This window comes from Acipenser ruthenus, chromosome 1, assembly GCF_902713425.1.
Source record: "Acipenser ruthenus chromosome 1, fAciRut3.2 maternal haplotype, whole genome shotgun sequence".
NCBI lineage: Eukaryota > Metazoa > Chordata > Actinopteri > Acipenseriformes > Acipenseridae > Acipenser > Acipenser ruthenus.
Genome location: NC_081189.1, coordinates 15,165,688 through 15,189,981, shown reverse-complemented (window position 1 = coordinate 15,189,981; position 24,294 = coordinate 15,165,688). Strand labels below are relative to the sequence as shown.

Genomic DNA, 24,294 nt, shown 5'->3' with positions numbered 1-24,294 from the left:
AATCAGAGCGAGTTTCATAAAGTATTTACGTTTCCACTAATCCTACGCATTAATGCTGGAGATCTGCTTCAGAGGAGATGCGTTACGAAATAATAATAATAAAAAAACAGAGCCTGGTTTAATCTGACAGACGACAAATAAAGCACTAATCAAGTGTCAAAACTTCAAGCTGCTTTAATAACAAATGTTTTAGAGCAGGCAGCCAACAGAATGTATGCAACAGAAATAATTTACAGGAAATAATGTTGTTTTTTTCACATACAATAAAAAGACACATCTTTTTTGACAATGTGCAGCAATTGTTCCCCCCCCCCCCCATTAAAAAAAAAGAAATATGAACAGTAAAACAAATTAGAAACTGTAGCAATGGTTAATTAAGATACTTGCTAGGTTTTAGTTTTATACTGTAATACATCCTTTACTTATGTTAATGTCCTACAACAGAATGTCTTATTACAGTCTCTTTTTTTTTCTAATTTAAGTAAATGTTTGGTGTATATTTGTACTGTCTGTTAAAGTTTTGAATCAAAAGCCAGCAAATATACTGATTTCACAGATTAAGACAGAACAGAATAGATTTTCTAGACATCAGCATGTTCAAAACTAAACAATGCAGCAACAGTTTATAAGAAATAATAATAATTGGCCACAAGTAGTTGACACGAATAATACTAATAAAATACAATTAAAAATGAACACTTATTTTACAGTCTTTTTTTACTGCGTGGATGAGAACGTTACCATGGCCTGTACAAGCTATTTTACTCCAAGGGATTGAATTGATCAGTTTACTGTATACTCTGCCAGGAGAAGTCACAGCTACATTTTCTTAGAGCATTTTACAGCACTTAGAATCCAACTGGATCACATCAACCATTTATTTTTTTAGCAATTCCAGGGAGATTGCAGTGCTGTAAACAAAATCCAGCTGTGATTTATCCTGGCCGGGTTTTAGTTGATCAAACTGAACGCCAAGTAACAAAAATGTAAAATGTCAAAAAATGTTCTTAAAAGAATGATATACAGTTTCTACATTAAAAAAAAACACACACACTAAAAGGAAAAGGACATTGTACCTTAAAAACAGGTGTTTGTTAAATGCATACATTTCAAATAATACAAAATCCACCATTATTAAAAAAACTAAAAAAATCATGTTTAAAAAAAGAGTATTTACTAATGCATAGGGAGTAATCCACTCATCTTCTCCAGTTGAACTGAAGATCTGTGCTGTCTCGTATTAAGCTTCTGTGTACTTCCTGTTATTTCAGTCAAAGGCTGGATTCTTCTCGAGCCCCAGGGCGATTTCTTTTAATTTCGGGTCTGCAGCCCAGTTCACTCGGCTGCCAATGATAATCCCCTGAAAAACAAAAACAGCAGAATATGTGATGTACTGCTGGTCAGGTACGGCGCTTGCTGTGCGCTTATCAGAATCTCTTTTTAAAAGAAACTCTAATACAGCAATGCATGAAAACAACATATGCGGTGCATTTCTCTGTAGTGATGTGACAAGACTGTACCTGAAGTACATTTTGCACCAGAGTAACCATCTTGAGATGCTTCTCCATGCTCCCCTGACCTTTCTTCAACATCTCACTCTGCAATGCTTGCATCTTCTCTTCCTTTCTCTTTTTTGCTGCTCGGATTTCCATCAATTTCCCAAGAGCTTCTTTCTTCAGTGCTGAGTGTAAAATATTTTACAGCAGTTCATTATTTTTCATATAATAGACGATCACTTCATTGTACTGCATGCACTGTTTAGGCTAGTAGTTCCATCCTGGCCCTGTGGTTTTGCTTCAAACTGGTCCTAAACTGGTGTTTATACCATGTTTAAGGTTGTTTTACCTCATCAGAGCAGATAGCCATTCATTTATTAGGCAGCACAAATCCAGCTCAGCCATTTGAATATTATATACCATCAACTATGCAGTTTCTAAACATTTAATTATAGCCATGTAGTTATAACTACAGTCCTAAATGGCCTTGCATCATAAATAACCTTTCTTTCTTGCAATAGCTATAGATTTAAGTGAATTATGTCCAATAAACACTTACCTAATCTCCTTTTCCTAACTTCTCGTACCTGGTCTTCAATTTCACTGGACTCCTGAGTCACAGATTTCAGAAGTATAAATAATCAGATAATGCAATGTTTGTGTTTCAACCAAATGTGAGAATCTTATGGACAAATGTATACTCTATTTTTTAAATATTTATTGCCCCCTACTAAGTTACCCAATGATCTTCTTTAGCATGTGTATCATAATATGGGGGTGTATGGAGGCTGCCTGTCTGCATGTCACACTTACATGTTGTCATTTACCTGGAGAACCCCTTGTCAGATTCTGATGAAACGTGCAAAGGACATTATTGAATATGTCATAATCTGGAGGGTGTATTGAAACTGTCTTTGTCACTAGAGGAACGCTCATTACATTATGATGAAAAATAAATTCTTAAGCACATACTGTAGTTAAGAATATCAGAATCTGGGAGTATATAGAGGCACACTGTCTGACTGTCTCGCCGTTAATACGACACACTACATTTGTACAGACTGTATATCTAGAGAAACTGTCAATGTCAAATTGTGTGCATACAGTTGATATACAGTAATATACGTTTTCAAGTTACTAATTGCTCTATTTTTAAATGCACAGCCATTGCGGGGAATGAACACCCGGACATGCTTGTTATGTAGTCATAAGAAATACAGTCATTTGTTTTGATATGACTCAGCTGTGTGCACATGTGCTATAAACTATATAGTTTAATTTTCAGACAATAAAACATGCGACATGAAGGCAAGACAAGCTTGTATGCCTAGGTAACGTTGGCATACCCATATTTCCTGCAGTTTTATTTACCATTTGTAGCAAACAGATTGTATATGAACTTACAACACACTGTAGACTACATGCACTGTTTTCTGTATAGCAGCAGATGACGTGTATGATGCCATAATCACAAGGCAGCTGTGTACCGAGTATGAAGCCAATATCTCAGTGTTTGCTCATCCAGAAACAAAAAATAAAACAACAACTGACCACAGTACGGCAGCCATTTTAGGTCACAAGTCACAGTGAAGGCTACTGTTAGAAAGGTCTGTTTTAACAGACAGCACTTACCTGTTTTAATCTGAATATACGTGAACAGAGGCTTAGTGTGTGCTTCCCTGTTGCCTTCATTAACCTACAGTTAGAATAAAGGATTAATACACTGTTTTTTAATTTAAATTTATTTTACCCCTTAAGGAGCACCAACCCATAAGTGTTTACCAGTTGTAGCCACAGCATTCGACCAATTACTTTTGAATTTAATTGATTCAATTGCTGCTAAGTAATGCATTAAATGCTGCATGTGACAATTTGTATTAAAACAATGGTCTACTCTAGGCAGGTTTTGGCTACCTTCCCAACACTAGCTTAAGTTAAACTGGCTGCACCCTGCTTACTTTAGAAAACACAAATGCTAACAATCCTTAATTCCACTTTAGAGTAAAACATTACTTACTGTGCTTCTTTGTCATTTTCTTTCATCTTTTCCAACACGGCATGGGTAAACTGCATTCTGTTGAACAATATATTATATATTTTATGTGATACTGTATAGTGGTATAACCATCAGAAATGTTACTTGAATTCAGATAGTAGTTTGTATTAATCCACAATGCGCATAGGTCAAGGTCATCCAGCCTCACCAAGACACCCCTGGAGTTACCTGTGTAGGGCCAATGTTTTGTTGTGGATAGAGAGTTTCACATCTTCTAAATCTTTTGTCATTTCCGTTCTGTCAGAATAAAAGACAAACATAGTTAACGTAACACTTTTATGAAAAGCCCAGCTGTTCCACATCAGAATTTTTACTATGTATTATTTAATGTATTTATTTGACAAGGGTTAAAACTGTATTGTATAATACATTTAATACACAACAGAAATAAATAAATAATAATAATCCCATTGATCTGTGCAGTAGTAGCGTATACTCTCCATTTGATTCTAGGATACAAGTTAATGGCTGAAAACTTCATAAAACATACATTTTTAATAAATAAATAAATGGGACCAGTCCACTACAAGAAGGAAACAGACTTACATATCTGGGTTTTCTTCTGCAAGGATTCCAGGCATGCTATAATTGCCTTGATCTGTTAAATGAATCATCACATGAGTGACACACTGAAATAATATCTCAACCGAGGCAAGACAGGCTAGTGCCAGTTAGATGTACAGTAGACTTGACTATACTTTATACATATCGTATTAATGAACACTCTAGTAATGAATGCAATCTTTATTTCCACAGTTCCACAGCAATTGTATGGCCTTTTTACTGATTCCCTTTTAAGTGATATTAAAGGGATTGACAACATTAGTAGATTAGATCGGTTTACTGTCTGCGGTTTTGAGCAGTTATCTTTTCTAAACTAGAACGGTTGGCAGTTTTGAGTGGATCTTTCCCAAGTCTGTATACTGGTCTGCTGTGTTGAAAGAGTTAAATTGCCACAGAATTCTTAGATGGTTTTCTAGAGTTATAAATAAAATAGCATACAGATATTTTTAAAACAGTACTAACCTGACTTTATTCTGATTTTCATTTCCAAACACTGGTCCGCCACTTGTTCTCTTAACCTGCAAAGGAAGAAATAAAAGCAATACTACTAGGAAGACTTTTTAAAGCTGTGTCAATCAACACATTCAACCTCCATGGGAAATCAAGAGTTGCAGAACGCTGATGGATGAGTTTATAAAACAAAATACTGTATTTCACAGGTGCACATTATGACGACAACCAATGCATCCAATACAGCACAACAAACCTGAGAATACGCGCAAGTGATTCTTCATTGTCTGTATTGGCAGGTACTGGTGACTGACAGCTGTTTAAAGCCAGATGTCCAAGCTTTGAACAAGCTTCATGAAGGTTCTGGAAGGCATCCATTGCTCCTGTATATCTGTGGGAAAGAATAAAACCACATTTCACTGAACCGATGTTGCATCTTTTAAATATCTTCAGGGATTCCAGGCTATTGGTAAGTCTCTATCAGTTATCATTATTTCATAAACCATTTCCTGAGCAAAAAGTGAATACACAAAAGTTATAATAGGGCTGGTTGTTCATTTACCGTAAAGTGATAGTAAATGTACGTGTGTTTTAAATATATCCAGTTGTTGTAAGACTGTACTGAGTTTTATAGAGAGACGGCTATAGTAAAGAAACAAAAATAAAAAAGAAGGCCTGGGAGCATCCAGAGCTTATGAATAATTGCTCTAATAAAAATGAATCTGGTGGCATAAATTAAAAACTGGGCACGTATAATATTTATGGAGTGAAGGAAGGAGCAGACTGATAAGACTCGTAAGACAAGGGCTTGAAAGTATTGCAGCTTAGATACAAATCAGCAAGTAACCTGTTGATCAAATATGTATTTATATAAAAAGAAATCTGAAAAAATGAAATATATTTGAGTGTGAAACGTTTGAATGAAACCCTTTGTATGGTTATCCAGACAAAATTACAGGTGGGATTTAAAAAAAAAAAAAAAAGATAAATAATAACAGTGACAGCAAATAACGAATTATGTGTCAGCTCGACTCGAGGAACACCTCTGAACTCACCCTATCACAGCTTCTAACTGCTCTCCCACATTCCCTGTTCCAGTCAAGACAGCCGTCATACAATGTTCCTGAACAACAAACACTGCTTCGCAAAGCTCGCCCACCGACACCCATGATTGGTGCAGACAAAAATACCAAAAGACACTTTACAAAAGATTGGCCTCACTATTGGTTACTATATAAATCAATCTCACGTCCAAATGATCTCTGCCCTCTGATTGGTCAATATACAAAAACGGAATCTACCGCCTGAAAAATAGACCGTATTAATCTAACCCAGAGTTCTTGGAGCTGGCCAATCATATTGGAGTTATTTTGTTGCGGTTTCTGACGCTACCGCCAGCTGTGATTGGTTGGGTTACGTATTGTCGACGTGTTGTGTGGCTCGAAGAGAAATCGTTTCTTCCTTTTCGAATAAAAGTGTTGCATTATTCACACAAAATAATAATCTAGACGCACTTGGCCACACAAAAAAAGAAATGTTTTCACTGGCGAAGCGTCGAACAGGTTTGCAGAAGATAAGGATATTTTGTAAGCATATTTTATTTTGAGTGTGTGAGATTAGGGTACGTTTGTGGTTCAGCTATGACTACTGTACTGTAAATCCCATATTAACAATACTCTAAACGGGGGTATGACATTACTACGAAATGTACACTTACAACACTGCTGAGGCCATTGCTACGCGGGATATCACAATGCACCGCCCGCTCATTATCATAACATAATTTTCAACTAATATTATTGCCAGAAAAGCATTTTCATTAGTAGTATTTTCCAGTTGATGGTCCTCCTGTCTCGTTTCCTTAGCATGGTTGGGAAGTCACGATAACAAACGAAGAAGCGCCATCTCCAGATAATAATCTAAACTGCATTTAAAGTTCGCTTGCTTTGGATCCCGGAAGCACAAACTTGCAAAGGTCAACATGGGGAGCAAAATGGCAGCTGCCAGTAGGGTAGTACAGGTAAATAATGTACAACTTGAAATGTTGAAACATTCAAATCTGGTAATTTTTTTAATTCACAGTTCTGATGAGGACACTGGTGTCATTGATGTTGTACACATGTCGATTCCAATGCCAATGTAAGAATTGGAAAATCAACCTGTGGAATACCGATTGCAGATGACGCAAGGTTAAATTGATTTTTGTATACATTTAGTCAGATTGCAGCGGTAGGTGACTAAGTAAATATAAGTCGAAATGTTTATTTTCCTAGTATTCGGTGATGACAATGGGATCGTCAGTAAAGAAATATACGTGCTAAATCATGTCTGCAGTGTAGTTGAAACCTTACAAAAACATTCGAGAAACGTGTATGTTTATTATACAAAACGAAAAGGACACAGCAGAGACGAACATTAACATATGTTTATAGTTTTACAATTGTGATAACAATGGGTATGGACATTCCTGAAGCTTAGCTCGTCTTTTTAACCTTTGACTTTGTGCATGCTCTAATGCTATCGATATTTTGCCATTCTTCTAGACGGTGAAATCTCATGCGCCTTTAATAAAATTCCCTGATAGACTTGGCAGCCCGAGGCCTAATGGTAAGTCTAAATATTTGAACGAGTTCTTGAAACAACCTTTGTATGTGAATATACATGTATGCTAATAAGAGCTACGTTTTTTGTCTTGGTTATTACACTTTAATAGATAGACTCTGAAGTAATTTAAATGTTTTGTTTTTTTTTCAAATATAAAAAAGCACCGACAAAGGGACAGAAAAACTCAATGTACTGAAAGACAAAATAAAGTGTTTTGGTTCAGCTGACCAGCAGAGGTCGGTATAATGAAAAAAGACTGATGTTATGTTAAATTCAGGAAAGCATTATTCACTAGCAATATATTATTTACTCCTTGTATTATTTACTCATTATTCACTCCACAGCGATGTGCTTTGGATTTCTAGCTGTAGTGCAACAGCAGCAGTGCTTGTGTGATGACACTATAAAACCTGGAACTACAGTGACCGAATGAATACACTTTTACAAATACAAATGAATTCAGACCCAGATATGTGCTATGATTAGACCCCTATTGCTCTGCTATGTGGCCACAATGACTTGGCCTGATAAGAGTTTTCACGTGCATGTTAGCTAAGAGAGGTGGTTTTCAGGCACGTGCTAATAGGTGGTAGTTTTTGTTTCAGTGCAGGAAGCACTAAAAACAATGAAAATGACCTCCCCACCACAATCCACCGGGACCCAGATGGCACAGTCGGCAGTAGGATCTGCATCCAGACCGCCAGGTCCTCCAAGCTCAGCATCACTTAGCTGGTTACCAGGCCCCCCCGACACGGCAAGCTCAGTGAGAGCCCTTCCTCACAAATACAGGAGGAGGACGATGGCAGAAGAAGAAATGGGTTATATCCAGGTGGGGGTTCAGTCCATTTCTTTGCTTTTTTTTTTTTGACGGAACAATTTTGTATTATTATTCTGCCAGGGGCATTTTTTCAAGGATCAATACAACAAAATTTACATCCGCACATTGCTTTTCAGAATAGATCCTTTAATTCCTATATATCCCTTTTAAGTGGTAGTGCTTAAGTTGTTGCAGATACAATATTTTGTGAAGTTTGAAAGTTTTAAGACCAAAATTAAGAAATAAAAAATAGAAATCTTGTAGAGCAAAAGGTTTTAAAAGGGAAATTACTGATGCATCACACACACACATATATATATTTACAAGTTTGATAAATAAGATGAACAGTTTTAGTAGTTTTTCAGACTCTTCTACAGCTAAATATTACTGAAGTTATCTATATATGAAAGAATCATGAAAGAACCATTACGTATGAAAGAATCATACGTAATGGTAGATGTGTGTTCATTTTTTATCACATTTTCTCAAGCAATTGATGAACAAAAAAAAATGCCCAGCACTCTTGTATATTTATCTGCCCTAGACTTCCTTTCCTTTTACAAGGACTCTAACTCCCAGAAGCCCTGCAACAGTGCTTTTTCTAAGATTTACATGTTTATAATTTCCCTTTGTTCATCATGTGCCCTTGAAAGGGCATTACCAAAAATGTCAAATACATATTTACCTTGAACTTTCTGCAGCGGAAAGGTAATCCATTAAAATTGTGAAGTCTGTCAGGTGTCCTCATTTGGCTCTAAAAATCCCTGTGAATGTGTATTTTCAATAGTGTAGTCTGAACAGAGCCCTTGTTTATAACTGTTGTTCTTGTTTTTTTTTTTACAGCGCGGAGGACCAGAATGAAACTGAATTCATCTACGCATGGACACCTTATAGCTGGAAATCTCTCATTTTCCTGAGATGCTAAATGTTTTTTTGTTTTGTTTTGTTTGCGAGGGCTGGTTTTCAAAAGATAAACATCAAAATAAAGAATGCTTTATTCTTGGCAAAGAAACAATAATGTTATGCCTACATAGCATTTGTAGGTTGTTTTGTATTAATGTAAACTGTAAAGGATTTATGTAAACACTAATTCTGGATTTACAAGTAATTACAACACCACAATTGTATATGTTTAATGGTTTTGATTTTATGCATATAGTGAAAGTATTTTTTCCCTTTTCAACAACTTTAGACTATTGGGGGATTATTTAGTTACATAAAGTACTTCCCAAACCAAAATGCATATATTACTGCATATTTTACTAAGCATTGCATTGCAGTACCAGTGTTGAATAAAATGAAGGTTCAGATTCACCCGTCAGGTCTCCTTCATTTAACTTCAAAAATGATGTTTTAGTGTTAAATGATCAACAAGATCACACATATGTATCTAGTATCCACAATTACAAGTTCATATTATTATTTTTTTTAATTTTTAGTAGTCGCCAATTATTTTCTCCCAATTTTCTCCCCACTGCTACCACCCTCGCGCTGATTCGGGAGCGGCGAAGACGAACACACCGTGTCCTCCGAACACACCGTGTCCTCCGAACTGTTTGCCGTGAGCCAACTGCTACTTTTCATGCTACAGACTCACCATGCAGCCACCACGGAGTTACAGCGTTGGAGGACAACACAGCTCTGGGCAGCTTACAGGCAAGCCCGCGGCCAGACTACAGGGGTCGCTGGTGCGCGTTGAGCCGAGGACACCCTGGCCAACCTAAGTCCTGCCCCCGGGCAGCGCTCGACCAATTGTGCGCCGCCCTCTGGGAACTCCAGTCCATGGTCAGCAATGGAATAGTCTGGACTCGAACCAGCGATGTCCAGGCTATAGGGCGCATCCTGCACTCCATGTGGAGCGCCTTTACCCTATGTGCCACTCAGGAGCCCCCATAAGTTCATCTTTGACCAAATGCAAGTGCAAAGTGTCATAAAACATTTAATTACCAAGGTATTAGTTATCCTGCTATTTCTATAATGGAAATAAAGGTTAAATGTAGTGGCCTAAGCATTTTCCCTGATATATAAACCAAATGTAGTAGTAGGTAATTAATGTAACATGTCATGTTTATTTTTAAATATAAAATATACCCAAATTTTCAATACAACAATCTAATCGTACTGGTCCACTGAATTAATAAACCAATATTCTACTCTTGCTGCTCTCTTAGTTAGTTGTTTATTCTTTCTTTGAGATTTGTGTCCATCGACATCATTGAAGAACTGGACAACATATTCAGAACTTCTATCCTCAATGTTTGGCTTCTCCATGGGAGCAGGCTCTTTGCTGTTAATGCTTCCTTTTACATTTCCTTGAAAAAAGGATTTTAAAAAATAATAATTTTACTTAAAAATACAGTTGAATTACATTTTTTGTTACTTCTTGTTTTCAAATGTTTTAAAAGAATAAATGAATACACTGGTTTGTTGTGACAAGTCTGCAAAGTGGTTCAGTGCTCTGGATTATACCACCTTCAAGGAATTTAAGGGTAGAAGTCTGCAGCAAGTCTGTTCTTCAAAATGACTGCAGTCTTGGATACAGAAGCACCTGTCAACCAAGCACCTACTGTACTATCAGCTCTTTATCATAGTGAGATCTGTTGTATGGCCTGGTGTGACTGAAACTGACTTGCAACAGAGCGATGTAGCATTCATAAATGTCAGTGTACAGTTTAGTAATTGGATTCATTTAGCAAGGTGAACCAGTCATCATGTAAGGTGCACTCTATTAACTCAAAAGTGACCATGTTGCAGGTTTTTTTTTTTTTTTTTTTTTTTTTTTACATATACACATTGAAAATGAATAAACCAATAAACACTTCCTCACCTGTCTCATCAACAAGGTGTGACCCGGCAGCCTTAAAATGTAAAATAATAAATAGGAAAATGTGATTATCAGCATCATAAACACTGGCAGCTCATCTAATTGTTCCATATTTAATCTCAGTTTCACACCTTTGCCCCCAAACAGTACTGCTATAAACCACTAACGTATATGTACAAATACTGAAAGAAACAAGTTACAAGTTATTGGTTGTTCCTGCAATTACTCAAATATTGTGGGTTTTTTTTATTTTTATTTTATTACGTTTTGACAAAGCAGTGTTATGGTGTTTTTACCGGGCTTCAGCAGCTCCTGTTGACTGCTATAAACAACAGAATATCCGAAGTGCCTTTACGCCGGCACCGGATGGTATCTGCAGGTGTCCTGGCAAATGTCGCCCCCTCCACTGTAGTCCTAAACGAGTCCCGTGGCGATTTCGTTGCGCGAATATTAGTGAACACAGTAAAAACAATATTTTTGTGCGTTTTTTTATTGGGATTTAATCATTTGCCATAACACAGGGTCCTTATGGATTTCTCAACGACTAGCAAAGTGTCATGTGTCACATGTATCTGCGGTTACCACTACATTTAGATAAGTAAATAAACCTAGTTAGTGACATCTTACCAGTTTTTCGTTAATCACAGTTGGTCCTGTTGAAGAAAGAAAGAAAAAAAAACCCGTCAACATCAATATTTATTGAATAAACAGAATACAGGTACAGCAGTTCGAAATGTAAATTACCTTCCAGCGCTGGGACTGTTATTATTGTCATTGTTATTAATATATTTAAAAAGGTAAAACCCATATTGGCACAGGTTTAAAAACAAAACAAACAAACAAACAAAAAAAGGTTTCCGAAATTCAAGTAATTGTTTCCTTGTTCTTGGCCTGTTCCTCAGTAGCAATAAATAGATTAAATTAAACGGTCAGCTGTTCTGGAACACTGGTTCTTACAACGTAACTGGAATGTCATAAGACATCTGAAGGGGTGCTCTGGAACACACAGGGTTAACCACAGGACTGGCCACAAACTGCAGCAATACTGTATTTACTGCAGAACACACTTTCGGTAAATTGATTCATCGTTATTCTGCAAATGGAATCCCAGACCTATTCTACTGTATTCACAAATATTCGTACGCTTCGTAAAATGTCCCCAGTACACGATAAAACCTTGAAATGTATCATCCCTTTGCTCTTTACAAAACCTATAAACTTGACCTGTGCATTTAAGAGTAACTTAACACAGACAGTGCTTTTTTGTTTGAAAGTAAAATGTCAGGGTAAGCATGCAGGCTTCTTGCAATTGCGTCTTTTTATATAAAGACTGCTGTGCTTTTGAAATGCAGGCGTAACCTGCAAGCACAGCAGAATGTAGACGCAGATTTTCTAGAACGTTTGGGTTTTCCATATAGCCTATCGGCAGAAGAAAGCTTCCACAGAATTTTCACGCAGTTTATGCAGCACGTATTATAGTGTGGAATGAAACCTCCGGTGTTTTTGTAAACTATTTATGGACAAGCTTGTTTATTTCAATTTTTGTATCCCCCTAAATGAAAACACACAAGCCATGGTGTTGCATTCAAAGTGTAAAAACTGGGAACATCATTACAATAAAACAAACACAAAATAATCAAGAGATCTTCAGCAGGGAGGTCTAGTCTTTATTCACAAGCCTTGCTAAGTCTGCCAGTATACTTTAATATATTGATTGGGTTATCTTGGCTGATGCAGTGTGCCCGGAATGCATTTCTCTTAGGCAGGTCTATCTCTGCACAGCACAGCAGACACACCCACCTTCCATCTGTTGAATTTGGCAGATATATTAGGATTCTTAATCTGATGACTGTATGGAGTTTAAATGTAAATTGTTATTACTTGCTGGTGGGAATCAGTACATTTTCTGGGATAAGTAAACACCTGCCAACCAAGCACATATTATCAGCCCTCTACTACAAGTTAACAGTTTATTTGCCATAGATGACTTATAATAAAAAAAAGAACGTCTGTCTGCTCTGCTGTCTTGCTATGCTGACCAGACCTGACTTCCATTGTGTGGATGGAGCATACAGATAGGACAGAATAGCTCCCACGGATGCTAGCTACATAACAATCGAATCAGTTACGTGACACACAAAAAAAAAAAAAAAGTAAGTGTGTGCTCCTTACCACATGTGCTTCTAATTCTTTATGTTTTATCCAAACAAACCATACCAGCATACTGCACACAGCCTGAACTGGAGAAAAAAGAAAAAAAGACCAGACCGCTTTTCCAGATACAAAACATTCAATTATACTTTGCAAATTAACACTCCATGACATCACAGGCCAAAATGACATCACAAATAAATATCTGTAATGTTCAGCAATATTGATACAAAAACAATGTTGCAGCAGGCAGTACAGTGCTTGGTGAGGACTTTCATACTAAACACATTCAAAGGTGTGGCATTTCCTGGCAACTAGGAGTCTAAGTACAACTGAAGGGCATGAAATACATGAACACGGAACAGTCACCACTCCATTTACACTCGAGGCAAGACTGAGGTGTCAGGAAAAGCTGTTGTAATCCAAGCTGAATTTTGTTTTTTACTCAAGGTTTTAATACTGCAGTGTTAACCTTCCCAATGGTGTATTATTACTTTAATTAAAACAACTTTCTTAAATTTTAATAAAAGGGAATACTAGACCACAAAACACAAAGCAGTGTTCATGGAACTGTGGAAGAAACTTGCATCAAGCAATTTGTACACATTTTCCACCAAATACATTTTTTTTTTTGCTTGCAATTTTGAACAAAAAGTCTGAAGATGTCACATACATATAGAATATTGTATAGGGTACTGTACGATACACCCCAGTGGATCAGTCGGGTGACAATCAGCTTGTATCTTACAGCACACTACACAGGGTGTTTTAGAATATGTAGTTAAAAAAGAATAGTTCAACAGTATAGCTTATCTTAAGGGGACATAATTTCTGTCTTACAAATTGGTTCAAATAAATTTCAGGTGGCTGTATCACAATATCAGACTCTATAATTTCTTCAAATGTTGCTTTGTGATGCACTGCTAATATCAAATCTTAATATATATGTATCTTTAAAACCTAAAGATTCTCTTCCATTCATTAAACTACCAAACCACTTCAAAAACAAACATTTGAGGTAATGTCACAAAAGCTCTCCTACAACTCCATTACAGTAAGAAGAGTTTTATGATAAAAATCAGTATAAAATATGAAAAAACAGGATTGTTTTTCATATATCAAAAGATAATTCTCTCCCCCCCCCCACCCCAACAAGCAAAACTTACAAAATAAAATGATTAGTTACAAACGCAGTTGATTTTTTTGTGTCTAGGATCAGACATGAAGTTTGTTTTCAGAGATATATATTTATTTTCTTCTTCACATTCTGTATATGCAATTTATTTATTTATTTTTGACACCCAGCCAGGGTAAAAGCAACACCATTCCCTGCTATTATCTGTGTTTTAGGGGTTTAAAAGAATGAATACTGCTGTGAGAATTCCTGTAATTTATCTAGGATCAATGCCTTACAATTTGTGTAGAGGTAATCGAAAATAATGCATATTACTTGACCAAGATGTTTAGTCTTTTACAGTACAAATGTTCAAAATAGCGTTTTCAAACCTCAAATACAGCTCAACTAACAGGGTCTAGGACATGAATGTAACCAGGCCCTCTGATGTAAAAACATTTGGAGATAATGTAAAGTAGGTACCCACTCAGGATTTGCACTATATAATACATTGTGTGCAAGGATGTCATCTCCAATATGTATAACTGCTTAAGCTCATCTTTGCGGTCTACTCATCCAAACTGCACAAGATGACATCTGTTATAAAATAAAGAGAGCGATAATGATATTGCTGTGGCAGGTTACCAAGGAACTCGCCACAGCAATGCCATTATCACTGTTAGATTACAACGTTTTAAAACATATTCATTTATTTACTTCTGTCTGTCTGAAATAACAGTTGTAGTTCACTGAAAGAGTTCACTTTCTGACAGGGTCCCTGTGAAGCGATTCATCAGTAGCAGTGGTTTTAGAACAGGTGTCCGAATTAGAACAGAACAGCTGACCTCTGTAGAAAACCAGGAGACAGGTGTCTAACATGGAATATAAATGTAATGCATAATGGAGTGCTGGTATATACTCCACAATGCGGACAGGTATGGTCCCAGGTGTCTGACGATTACAAAGGAAGGTGCTACAGGATGTGTGCATGGTTGCTTCCTTCACTATACACATGCTTGTCTGTATACAGCAACCAATCCCTTCTTTGCTGTTATGGTAACAATATTTTTTCTATAAAATTAACAAAGCTGCAGTTTCCCCACAAACACGTTCCTTTTTTTTTTTGCACATTCTACAACAGCTTGGCCTTAGGATCATTTGGAAGGTGGTTTTAGCTGTAGGGAGATGTTGGGTGGTATCCCTACAACGAGTAACTACCTCTGTGAGCCAAATAATAATACCTAAATAAAGAAGTAAAGTATGTTTGCAACATTAATTCCTCATCATAGTTTTAAATATGAAATTAATAGTTATCAGAATCATGAAAAAATATAGCTCACCATGACCTACCTCCATCAGCCATGTGTACTTGCAAAAATGTAAGTGTGGCAGTTTGATCCCAATTGGACAAGCTGTTCTCTAGATAGATGTTAACATGCAAGTACATAAAGAAAGATGGAATCTCTAGATTCTGATACTCTCAAAAACCTAAAGAATGTCCAAATCAAGTTGCATCACTATTGAACAGTTTAAAATTGGTTCAATTAAACCAGAGCTGTCCAACAATAACTGACAGTTTTGCCGGATAATGTTTACTTTTTCATGAAGGATTGTGCAGAATATCCTCTTAAGGGAGTTCACTTCAGAACCGGGAGGCAATTAAGGGTTACAAGCAAGGGTTTAATTCAATTCAAATAACTGTATCCAACCTATCGGGTAAAGCGTCACAAATTGTCATACATTATAATATTTAACCTGCTTTCCTGTACAATAAATCAACATGGCTCCTTGGATACTGTTACCGGCGAGTGTGAAATCACGGCCCTGACTGAACTGATGGTCCCAAACCCATAATCTGCCACTAGCACTTTTCTATTTCTAAGACTAAAAGGAATCATGTTTTTAAATACCAACGCTGGTGGCTAGATACTTACGTACAGCATGCTGAACCACTACAGCATCCGGTTTAGGGTCTAACCTGTCTGAACAGCTCTCAATTAGGAGGGTGAAAGGAATTACTGAGGTTAAAAAAACAAAAACAGTGTTGAGAGAAAGTGACATAATGTAACTGTTGTATAAGGCTGGGTTTCCATGTATTATAGATTTGGTTGTTGGAATGGTAGAATAGTGAAGTGTAATATTTAGTTTAGGTTTTCAGTGCGAGTAAAAAGTCACCAATGCTGTCCACAACATAATCTGGTACCGCATTCTGCTTCGCTGGACTGTCACTTTCCAGGTTAGCCTGGGCTTCCTCAATCGTGGACACCCCGGTCAGGGTGAGCACAGTGGAAAGGCCACAGTTTGCCCCAAACAGGATGTCTGTTTCCAGGCGGTCGCCGACCATGAGAGACTGAGCGGCGTCCGCACCACACTGACTGGTGATGCACTCAAACATGAACCTGCTCGGCTTCCCCATAACAGTGGCCTTTCTGTTTGTGGCAGTTTCCAAGGCAGCAGTGAGACTTCCAGAACCTGTATGAACAAAAAGGTGAAAGAGGTACTGAAGCCAGCAGATTCCCCTCTCCGCCTCACAGTGACCTTTCCTAATGGAGTGCCAAACAAAACAATAGCGACCTTTGTTTGTATTGTAAAATATACTAAGAGGCCCATTTATTATAACATTCTAGACCTGCAAAGAAAAAACACATATGCAAGTATAACATCCCAGTGTGTATATGATTTGACAGGAACAAGCAAACAAAATAAGAACAAACAAAAATAAGGATGCGCACATCTGCTAAATGCAGTTTTGACTGCATAATGTTAACTTTCACAGGTCTGGATTTTCCTAGATGTGTTGGAAATACATTTAAGGAGCACACAATAAGAAAGTAAATGGGGAGTATACTGTCGGAAAATACAAAACAGGTCTAATTGCATAACATGTTATCATTTGTAGCATCTTCTTTTGACCCTACTACATTAAAACAAGTCATCACATGACAGTGGAAAATGGGGCCCACCATCTTGAAGGTTCAGCCTGTTTGTTTTGTTTACAGAGTTTCAGAAGCAGACATGCTCTGTTTGTAAAGATCTACTATTCCTTTCTATTTAAACCTTCAGGCATCGTGATAAGAATCATGAAAAGTTTTCAGTATGAAACGTGACACACTGTCAAAATGAAAACATTGCAAAGTTAGTATCGGCTATGACCTCCCTGAGCATTAACACATTCCTGGCAGTGTTGATGCATAGACCTGATCAGCCTCTGGACAGAGTGCTGTGGGATGTTCCGCAGCTCTTCCTGTGCAGCTGCAGCCAGCTGGCGAAGGATGGCTGGTTGTGGTTGTCTCCTGTGGATGGCTCTGGCGATTTGGTCCCACAGATGTTTTATTGGACTCAGGTCAGGAGAAAAAGCTGGCCATGGCAAGACCTCAACATTGTTTTCTTGAAGTCATGCAATTGTAATCCTAGCACTGTGCGGTCTTGCATTGTCCTGCTGGAAAATCGACACTTCCGGATTGACTTACAGGAACAGAAAAACTGTTGCCTCAAGGACTTCATCAATGTATCGCTGAGCAGTAAGGTTGTCTTCAATCTGCATAAAGGCTTGAACAACACAACAGTCAGCATAACGGTCCTGGGTCGGTGTGGTGACCCTCTGCAATCCAGGACGTGGCCTGTCCCTCACAGAGCCGGTTTCCTGGTTTCTCTGGACTAGTCTGCTGATTGTTGAATCAGATCATCTCATTCTCTGGGCAACTTCTCTCACAGACAGGCCGCCTTCAATCATGCCGATAGCAACGAGGGGATCTTCATTACTCAAGCGGGGCATGGTCGTATCTTCAATCATGCCGATAGCAACGAGGGGATCTTCATTACTCAAGCGGGGCATGGTCGTATCTTCAATCATGCCGATAGCAACGAGGGGATCTTCATTACTCAAGCGGGGCATGGTCGTATCTTCAATCATGCCGATAGCAACGAGGGGATCTTCATTACTCAAGCGGGGCATGGTCGTATCTTCAATCATGCCGATAGCAACGAGGGGATCTTCATTACTCAAGCGGGGCATGGTCGTATCTTTCCCTGTTCTTGCGTTAATTAAAATCATGTCTTTTCGAATGGCTATTAAATTCTTAATCAACTCATTTTGGCAACTTTAACAACTCAAATACCGAACACTGAGCACCCGATCATGATTTTTTTATCAAGAAGTTGCGGCCACTGTGTTTAAAGTTGCGGTTTTGGTCATAAATATAAACAATTTGCACAGACACAGGGCCGGATTAACGCATAGGCAAACTAGGCACGTGCCTAGAGAATGGAAGAACTTCACTCATTGACATTTCAACCGACGCAGTGTATCTCACTTGTGTTAACGCAAAATCAAACTGGCTGACCTGGAACTTACTGTCTTGTTCACATTTGCTGGGCAATACAAGTAAGTTCCAGGTCAGTCAGTTTGATTTTGCTTGAATACAGCAAACAATGTCTCTTTCGGGGGCAGCAAAGTATAAACTGAAGACACGGGAAGAAGAATGCAAGCGGCAAAGAGGAGCTTTAGAAATAGTTTTACAAATCGGTGCTGAAAGCCCCGAACCGCCAGAAATCCTATGCCCGACCCCAGAGAAAGAGCATTTTCTTTAATGAAGGGTGTCAAAACCAGTGAAAAGTATCAAAAGATGAATATCAATTCATAATACTGTGCTGAAATGAGTGTACGCGTTCTTCAACCAAGTAAGTAAACAAAGCATAGTGAGCTCGGGAGACGCCTTAACAAAACGTATTGGAAATATGCTGGATATCCTAGATGGAATTTATGCAATAACACGTGACTGACTGACTTGACGGATCTTAGACGGGATCAATTGCTAAACAGACATTCTGAATGGAATTCTGATTAAGAAGACTGCTGTTAAAAACAGCACCAGCTTCAGACCAATGATCCAGTCTGCAGATGTGTCCATGTATGACCATAAGAAGTGAATAAGACCTAAAGAAATGTAATTACACAAACTATTTTATAATGTATTTTTGTTTATTTTGTTTCTATTTGTTTTTGTAAATGTAAAAAAAAAAGTGTCAGTAAAATTATGGGGGACCTACAGTTAGAACAGACATTTGAGCACCCTCCTACATAGAAGTATGGTACTCTTGTCCATATTTGAGAATATATATATATATATATATATATATATATATATATATATATATATATATATATATATATGGGATATTAAACCGTTGAAACAATACCTGATGCAACGCTAATTCAGAAGATATTATTGTTATGTACAGTGTCGATATGCATTCTCAACTTACCAGGGGTAACTCTTCCTCCTCTAACTGGGTGCCAGGGGTCTGGATCGGAAGCAATAAACAGACATTCTGAGTCCCGCAAGTAGCAGCATGCTTTAGCTAGCTTCAGAAAATTAAAATCTTCATCGTATGCAACCAGAACCGCCTTGACATCAGAATGGAGCGGGCAGTCGGATATCGTCATACCAGGGGTCTCCGGCTCACTTTCCACAAAGGGCACCCCGGCTTCCCTGAGCTCCTTATAAACCCCGTCTCCCCCGATAACGAACACCTTGCCTTGCAGGTTGGCAAAATCCCTCAGGTAAACTGCAGAGCAGTATGCAGAGCTAAAAATATCCCTCTTCTGTACGTCAGTAAAACCCAACCTCGTAAACTTCTGCATGTAGCTGTCCCTAGGCCTGGTGCAATTGTTGGTAACGAAGAACACATTTTTCCCTTGGTTTTTCAGTAAGCTTACCACCTCTATAGCACCGGGGATGGCTTTTTCTCCTTCCCAGATGACCCCATCGCAATCGAACAGTATGTTGCATTTTGAATCCAGTAGTTCTCTTAGTTGAGGACCTCGGATCTTTATGCAACCCCTCCTGCTCAATGCACCTGCCATATTACTGATTGTATGTGTGCTTTAAAATGACGTCACTGACAGACGAGGGCGTTCCCTGCTGTTTTGGACTGATTCCTAAACCGAAGTTCAGCCTGTTGTTTCTTCGGCTCCTGTATGACCCCGGGAAGTATATCTCCTTCTATGTTCAGACATTATCTATCAAGTCTGTGTGACAGATTGTATTATCGCCTATGTGCAGAAAACGCTTATACCCTAAGGCCATTTTTGCGTTTTGTTCACAGGATTACATTCTCACAAGTGGGCTTTATGATTTTTTAAATTTATTTTTGTATTTCGTTTATTTATTTTCATTTTTTGTTTGATCTGACTTGTGGTTCAAATTCAACTCTCCCACATGTGCCCTGTAGTGCATAAACTCGAATAGTGTGATTAAATCGTAATATTACGGTAAAACACTCGCCCTAATTATAACTTATCCCGCTCATTGCCTGTTTTCTCTTCCAATGGAGCAAAAGTCTGCTTTTACCAACATGGCCAAACACAACACAGGAGGACCTGCAAATCGCGACAGGGAGGTTGGGTTACATAAAATAACACGTGTTGTTTTTAAAAATTTATAAAAAAAATATATCATTAAAAAAGAAAGAAAGAAAAAGTATGCAGTTGCACTCATTTTTACGAGGTGCCCCGGGGTATGGACCCCTTTGTACCGCGTAATGCCTCATTTTTGTGGCTTTAAAAGCGTCTATTAAGAGGGTAAATCCATCTCCATCTCCCTCCAACCCTTGATCACGTTGAGAAATATAAATACAATCAAATGGTGCAACGTTAATCAATTGCAATTGTGATATTTACCCACTATAAATGTACTGCTGTGTATAGTCTACTACATGGTGCCATCTTGTGGCAATTAGCATGTATTGCTATTTTTAAAAATAACATTTTCTGGCTGCTATAAATTGGGAGTCATTCTTTATTCCCACAATGTCTATACAACAGAGTTAAATTGTAGATTTTTATTATAATTATATTTTCTGTTTTCCTCATAGTAAATCATGTAAATGACTAACATTTTTATCATACTGGTCTTGAGAATCCAAAATTAACATCAATTGCAGCAATTTTGATAATAATAATTTTTTTTTTCTTCTTAAACTAATCATCTTAAACTAATCCAGTCAGTTCTGCAATGAAACTGAGTGGTTTTGTGTGACAGGCAGACTTTTTCCTGCCCTTGAACAATGAATTGTATTTTCATGTAATCGTAAGTGGTGCTGTCTTTCTGTATCATTTGCCATTCAAATGATCGCCTCTGATATACCCTGATACTATTAAACACATTTCATCAGAATGGAACTTGATAGTTTTAAACATATACACTGAGAAAATGAACCAGAGCTTGCTGACATTCCATTGCCTTCTATACTGTGTCGTGTGCTGGAAAGGAACCATGTGCTAACATAAAAGGATCCTTTTTTCTCAACCAAAAGTAAAAAAAAAAAATCATGAACTGTGACAAAAAATACATCTATGGTGCTTATAGTACTTTTGCAGGAAGGCATGTGGATATTTCAAGCTATTTAAAAATCAGAAGGCGTACACTGCCCATGACACCTGCCCCCCTCCACCTGCCCTCGTTCCCGGTACAGGCTTTGTTTTGTACAGCCCCTAAGTATGGTAAGTAACAGCATACAATTCAGTCACTACAGCAACACTGCAAGTAATTCTCAAGCTGACTGATGTCATACAATTCTTAACATTGTTCACCTCACTTGTATTTTAAAATCCCTTTTCTATATGTTAAAATCAGACATGTTTTACCTGTTCCTTGATTGATGTGTGGTTGAGGACTCCAAATCTAACCAATCATTTACCTGCTCAAGGAGGTTTGTAGCGTCCATGTGTGTTCGGTGCACAGAAGGAACAGGAACCCCCAGAGCTGGCTGCTGGCTGATTGAGTTATTGACTTTTCGATCAGGAATGGACCGGTCGTGTTGCGGTCAAGGCAAGTTAGAGGCAGGAATACAGCATTTAGTAATCAGAATATTGCAGTTAAGCGCCTATCAGAGCACCTTTATTTACAAAAATAGCAAAATAAATCAAATAAAATACAAAACAGAGAACTACTGAAGCAAATGCTATCTCGGCAAAGCAAACAAGGCACAGCAAGTGCTGCTCTGAGTTCCAGACTACTGAAGAACTGCCTGGAAACTCCTGCACAATGCTCTTGGGTATTTATAGAGGGGGCTCCTAAAGCTATTTAATTCAGATTGTCCTCGGCACAAGTTTTGCATTCAATTCTGAAATAAAAAAAAAGAAAAACACTTATTAAATACCTGAGTTGTTTATTGTGTGTGTTTTTCAATTTGGAGTAAATTATAAAGCTAGTCCAATGTTTCAAAGTGCCATGTTACATGGGTAACAAAGGATGTCAAAACAGTTATATCTGTATTATTGAATTGTATTTTGTCACACCTGTACTTACTTGAACCAAAGACATTGTATTTATCTTGCTTGTATTGTATTACTTGTGCTGTAACATTTGAAATGTATTTGCTTACGATTGTAAGTCGCCCTGGATAAGGGCGTCTGCTAAGAAATAAATAATAATAATAATAATAATCCGACAGCCCTATAAATATAAAAAAAGATATTTAGATTTTAAGTAATTTTGGGATTTTTGTGCAAATCGTAGCTGTAAAATATCAATAATAAATGCATATTTATATATTTTGTATTTTGTAACAGCTTTAAAAAAATGACATGAAATGAACACACATATTTCACTTTCATTGCCAACTGTTTACCAGAAACACAACTACCCTGCTGTCCCGTGCCTAAGTGGGAAAAATTGAATTTGAAAGAAAAAAGCATCTTAAGCCAAGGTCATTGAACAAAACATTTCCCAGCTGTTGTATTTCTGGGAATTCCCAGATGGAGGCACAAACTCTTTATTCCAACGTTGATGGATGACTTGAATCCGAGCTACACTCCAGGATAAACAAAGTAAGAATGTGTTTGTAAAAAGCATAGCTTTATATAATTACACAACAGTCCCCTGAAAGACTTTATACAGACAATAAAGTCTGCCATCTAGTTTTAGCATTGATTGTGACACATTTCAATGAGAAAGACTTTTAAGGGATGGTAGTTTTATCATCGAACTAAATTTGCAAATTTATTTCATATTAAAATAGTCAACTGCAAAATAATAATAATAATAATAATAATAATAATAATAATAATAATAATAATAATAATAATAATAAAGATGAATTCCCCTAAAATACATACATTTTTATTCCTGTTGGAACTTTTCATGTTTTTCAAATACGCTATATTAAAAAGCAACTTGGTTATCATAACTAATGTATTATTATTTTGTCTAGATTAATTTTGTGTCAATTTCGGTTTCAGTTATTACATCCTTGACAAAATGAATAGAACCTATACATTTGATAAGTATCTTTCACACCACAAACACATCAGGAGGTGCGAGAGCTACACCAGGGCGACACTGGAGTGACGAGAAATAAATAGGACTGAATCCTGTTTTCAGCGATTTGTCGTGCGACAGGGAATGAAGGAGTCAGAGAACAGCTTCACTCCACATGGTCCAGCAGGGGGAGGCAGTATCCAGGGTGACGGAGGAAACAATAATACTTGCCGTTGAAAAAATAGCCAGAGCTTTATGACAAAGATCATCACAATTCTAAAGATACAGAAATGAAAGCTAATACATGGGAGTCCATTTCAAAGAAACTGGATGAGCCTGGTATGTAGGATTTAGTGCCATATATGGTGAAATACCGCCAGAGAAGATACTCATAATTTCTACATGTTGACGAATATGTACCAGGCTTGATCATAGTTTTGTCAGTAGCAATTTTTAATAGTTTTATAGATATGGCAGTTTTCAAATATGTCGCGTCGCACATGTGTAGCGTCAGGTGTGTGTATGGTCATGTCACTGAGAAAAATCGGATCGCGTCTGGTGTGTAGCGTTAAGAATACCACAAATCATACAAGCTCTATTTCTTACATCCACCAGGGGCAGTGTTGCAAGGGAACAGGTTAGTAGTTACACTCACTCTGGTGTACTAGATGTACTGAGAGATAGACATGACTATGAGACTTCAAAAAGCCTCCAGATTGCACAGCTGAAAAAGAAAATGATACAGCGTATATCTTAACAAGACGAATACAGTAGTTACATGAACACTCATATTTCATACCCTGGTTTTTAAGGCACCATATTATAAAGTGGTGCCATTATTTATTCATTTATTTTGGAGCAAAAGCAGTGCTTTTATTATGCTGTGTATTCAATAGCTATGTCAAAAGACAACTAAGAAAATGTGTGCAATACATTGCAATGTACTTATTGAATG

The 24,294-nt window shown here is 37.5% G+C and overlaps 3 protein-coding genes across 7 annotated transcripts; 1 reads left to right on the top strand and 2 right to left on the bottom strand.

The window, feature by feature from the left end:
- Positions 1–156: 156 nt before the first annotated feature.
- Positions 157–6,395, bottom strand: LOC117962292 (centromere protein H-like). Of its 2 annotated transcripts, none has more exons than XM_034924973.2 (10): positions 6,284–6,395; positions 4,823–4,957; positions 4,579–4,634; positions 4,099–4,150; positions 3,721–3,789; positions 3,514–3,570; positions 3,129–3,192; positions 2,056–2,107; positions 1,521–1,681; positions 157–1,360 (listed from the first exon to the last, which is right to left on the bottom strand). In XM_034924973.2, exons 1-10 carry the CDS (start codon positions 6,340–6,342, stop codon positions 1,268–1,270), a joined length of 798 nt encoding a protein of 265 aa, XP_034780864.2. In that variant the 5' UTR covers positions 6,343–6,395; the 3' UTR covers positions 157–1,267. The 2 variants fall into 2 exon arrangements, with proteins under 2 accessions (XP_034780864.2, XP_034780863.2); XM_034924972.2 differs by lacking the exon at positions 6,284–6,395 and adding an exon at positions 5,622–5,755.
- Positions 6,396–6,447: 52 nt separating this feature from the next.
- LOC117973266 (alpha-ketoglutarate dehydrogenase component 4-like) lies at positions 6,448–9,301 on the top strand. 2 transcript variants are annotated; one of them, XM_034924984.2, is made up of 4 exons: positions 6,448–6,586; positions 7,110–7,173; positions 7,776–7,999; positions 8,831–9,301. In XM_034924984.2, the coding sequence occupies exons 1-4, from the start codon at positions 6,548–6,550 to the stop codon at positions 8,846–8,848; spliced, it is 345 nt and encodes a 114-aa protein (XP_034780875.2). In that variant the 5' UTR covers positions 6,448–6,547; the 3' UTR covers positions 8,849–9,301. The 2 variants fall into 2 exon arrangements, with proteins under 2 accessions (XP_034780875.2, XP_034780872.2); XM_034924981.2 differs by having other exon boundaries at positions 7,764–7,999.
- A 735-nt stretch (positions 9,302–10,036) lies between these two features.
- Positions 10,037–20,057, bottom strand: LOC117973261 (chronophin-like). 3 transcript variants are annotated; one of them, XR_009311329.1, is made up of 5 exons: positions 19,342–20,046; positions 11,556–16,548; positions 11,439–11,464; positions 10,815–10,845; positions 10,037–10,299 (listed from the first exon to the last, which is right to left on the bottom strand). XR_009311329.1 is itself a non-coding variant. In XM_059010503.1 (4 exons), exons 1-4 carry the CDS (start codon positions 19,940–19,942, stop codon positions 10,100–10,102), a joined length of 858 nt encoding a protein of 285 aa, XP_058866486.1. In that variant the 5' UTR covers positions 19,943–20,057; the 3' UTR covers positions 10,037–10,099. The 3 variants fall into 3 exon arrangements, 2 of the variants coding, with proteins under 2 accessions (XP_058866486.1, XP_058866433.1); XM_059010503.1 differs by lacking the exon at positions 11,556–16,548 and having other exon boundaries at positions 19,342–20,057; XM_059010450.1 differs by lacking the exons at positions 10,037–10,299; positions 10,815–10,845; positions 11,439–11,464 and having other exon boundaries at positions 11,490–16,548.
- Between the last annotated feature and the right edge of the window lie 4,237 nt (positions 20,058–24,294).

Coding starts and splice junctions, on each gene's coding strand:
- LOC117962292 (XM_034924973.2), bottom strand. CDS start 6,342: ATGATAATGAGCGGGCGGTGCATTGTGATATCCCGCGTAGCAATGGCC. Junction 1,682..2,055: donor AGTTAGGAAAAGGAGATTAG/GTAAGTGTTTAT, acceptor TTTTACACTCAG/CACTGAAGAAAGAAGCTCTT. Junction 1,361..1,520: donor TGGTGCAAAATGTACTTCAG/GTACAGTCTTGT, acceptor TTTGTTTTTCAG/GGGATTATCATTGGCAGCCG.
- LOC117973266 (XM_034924981.2), top strand. CDS start 6,548: ATGGGGAGCAAAATGGCAGCTGCCAGTAGGGTAGTACAG. Junction 6,587..7,109: donor CTGCCAGTAGGGTAGTACAG/GTAAATAATGTA, acceptor CCATTCTTCTAG/ACGGTGAAATCTCATGCGCC. Junction 7,174..7,763: donor TGGCAGCCCGAGGCCTAATG/GTAAGTCTAAAT, acceptor AATAGGTGGTAG/TTTTTGTTTCAGTGCAGGAA.
- LOC117973261 (XM_059010450.1), bottom strand. CDS start 19,942: ATGGCAGGTGCATTGAGCAGGAGGGGTTGCATAAAGATCCGAGGTCCT. Junction 16,549..19,341: donor AGGAGGAAGAGTTACCCCTG/GTAAGTTGAGAA, acceptor TTGTTCATACAG/GTTCTGGAAGTCTCACTGCT.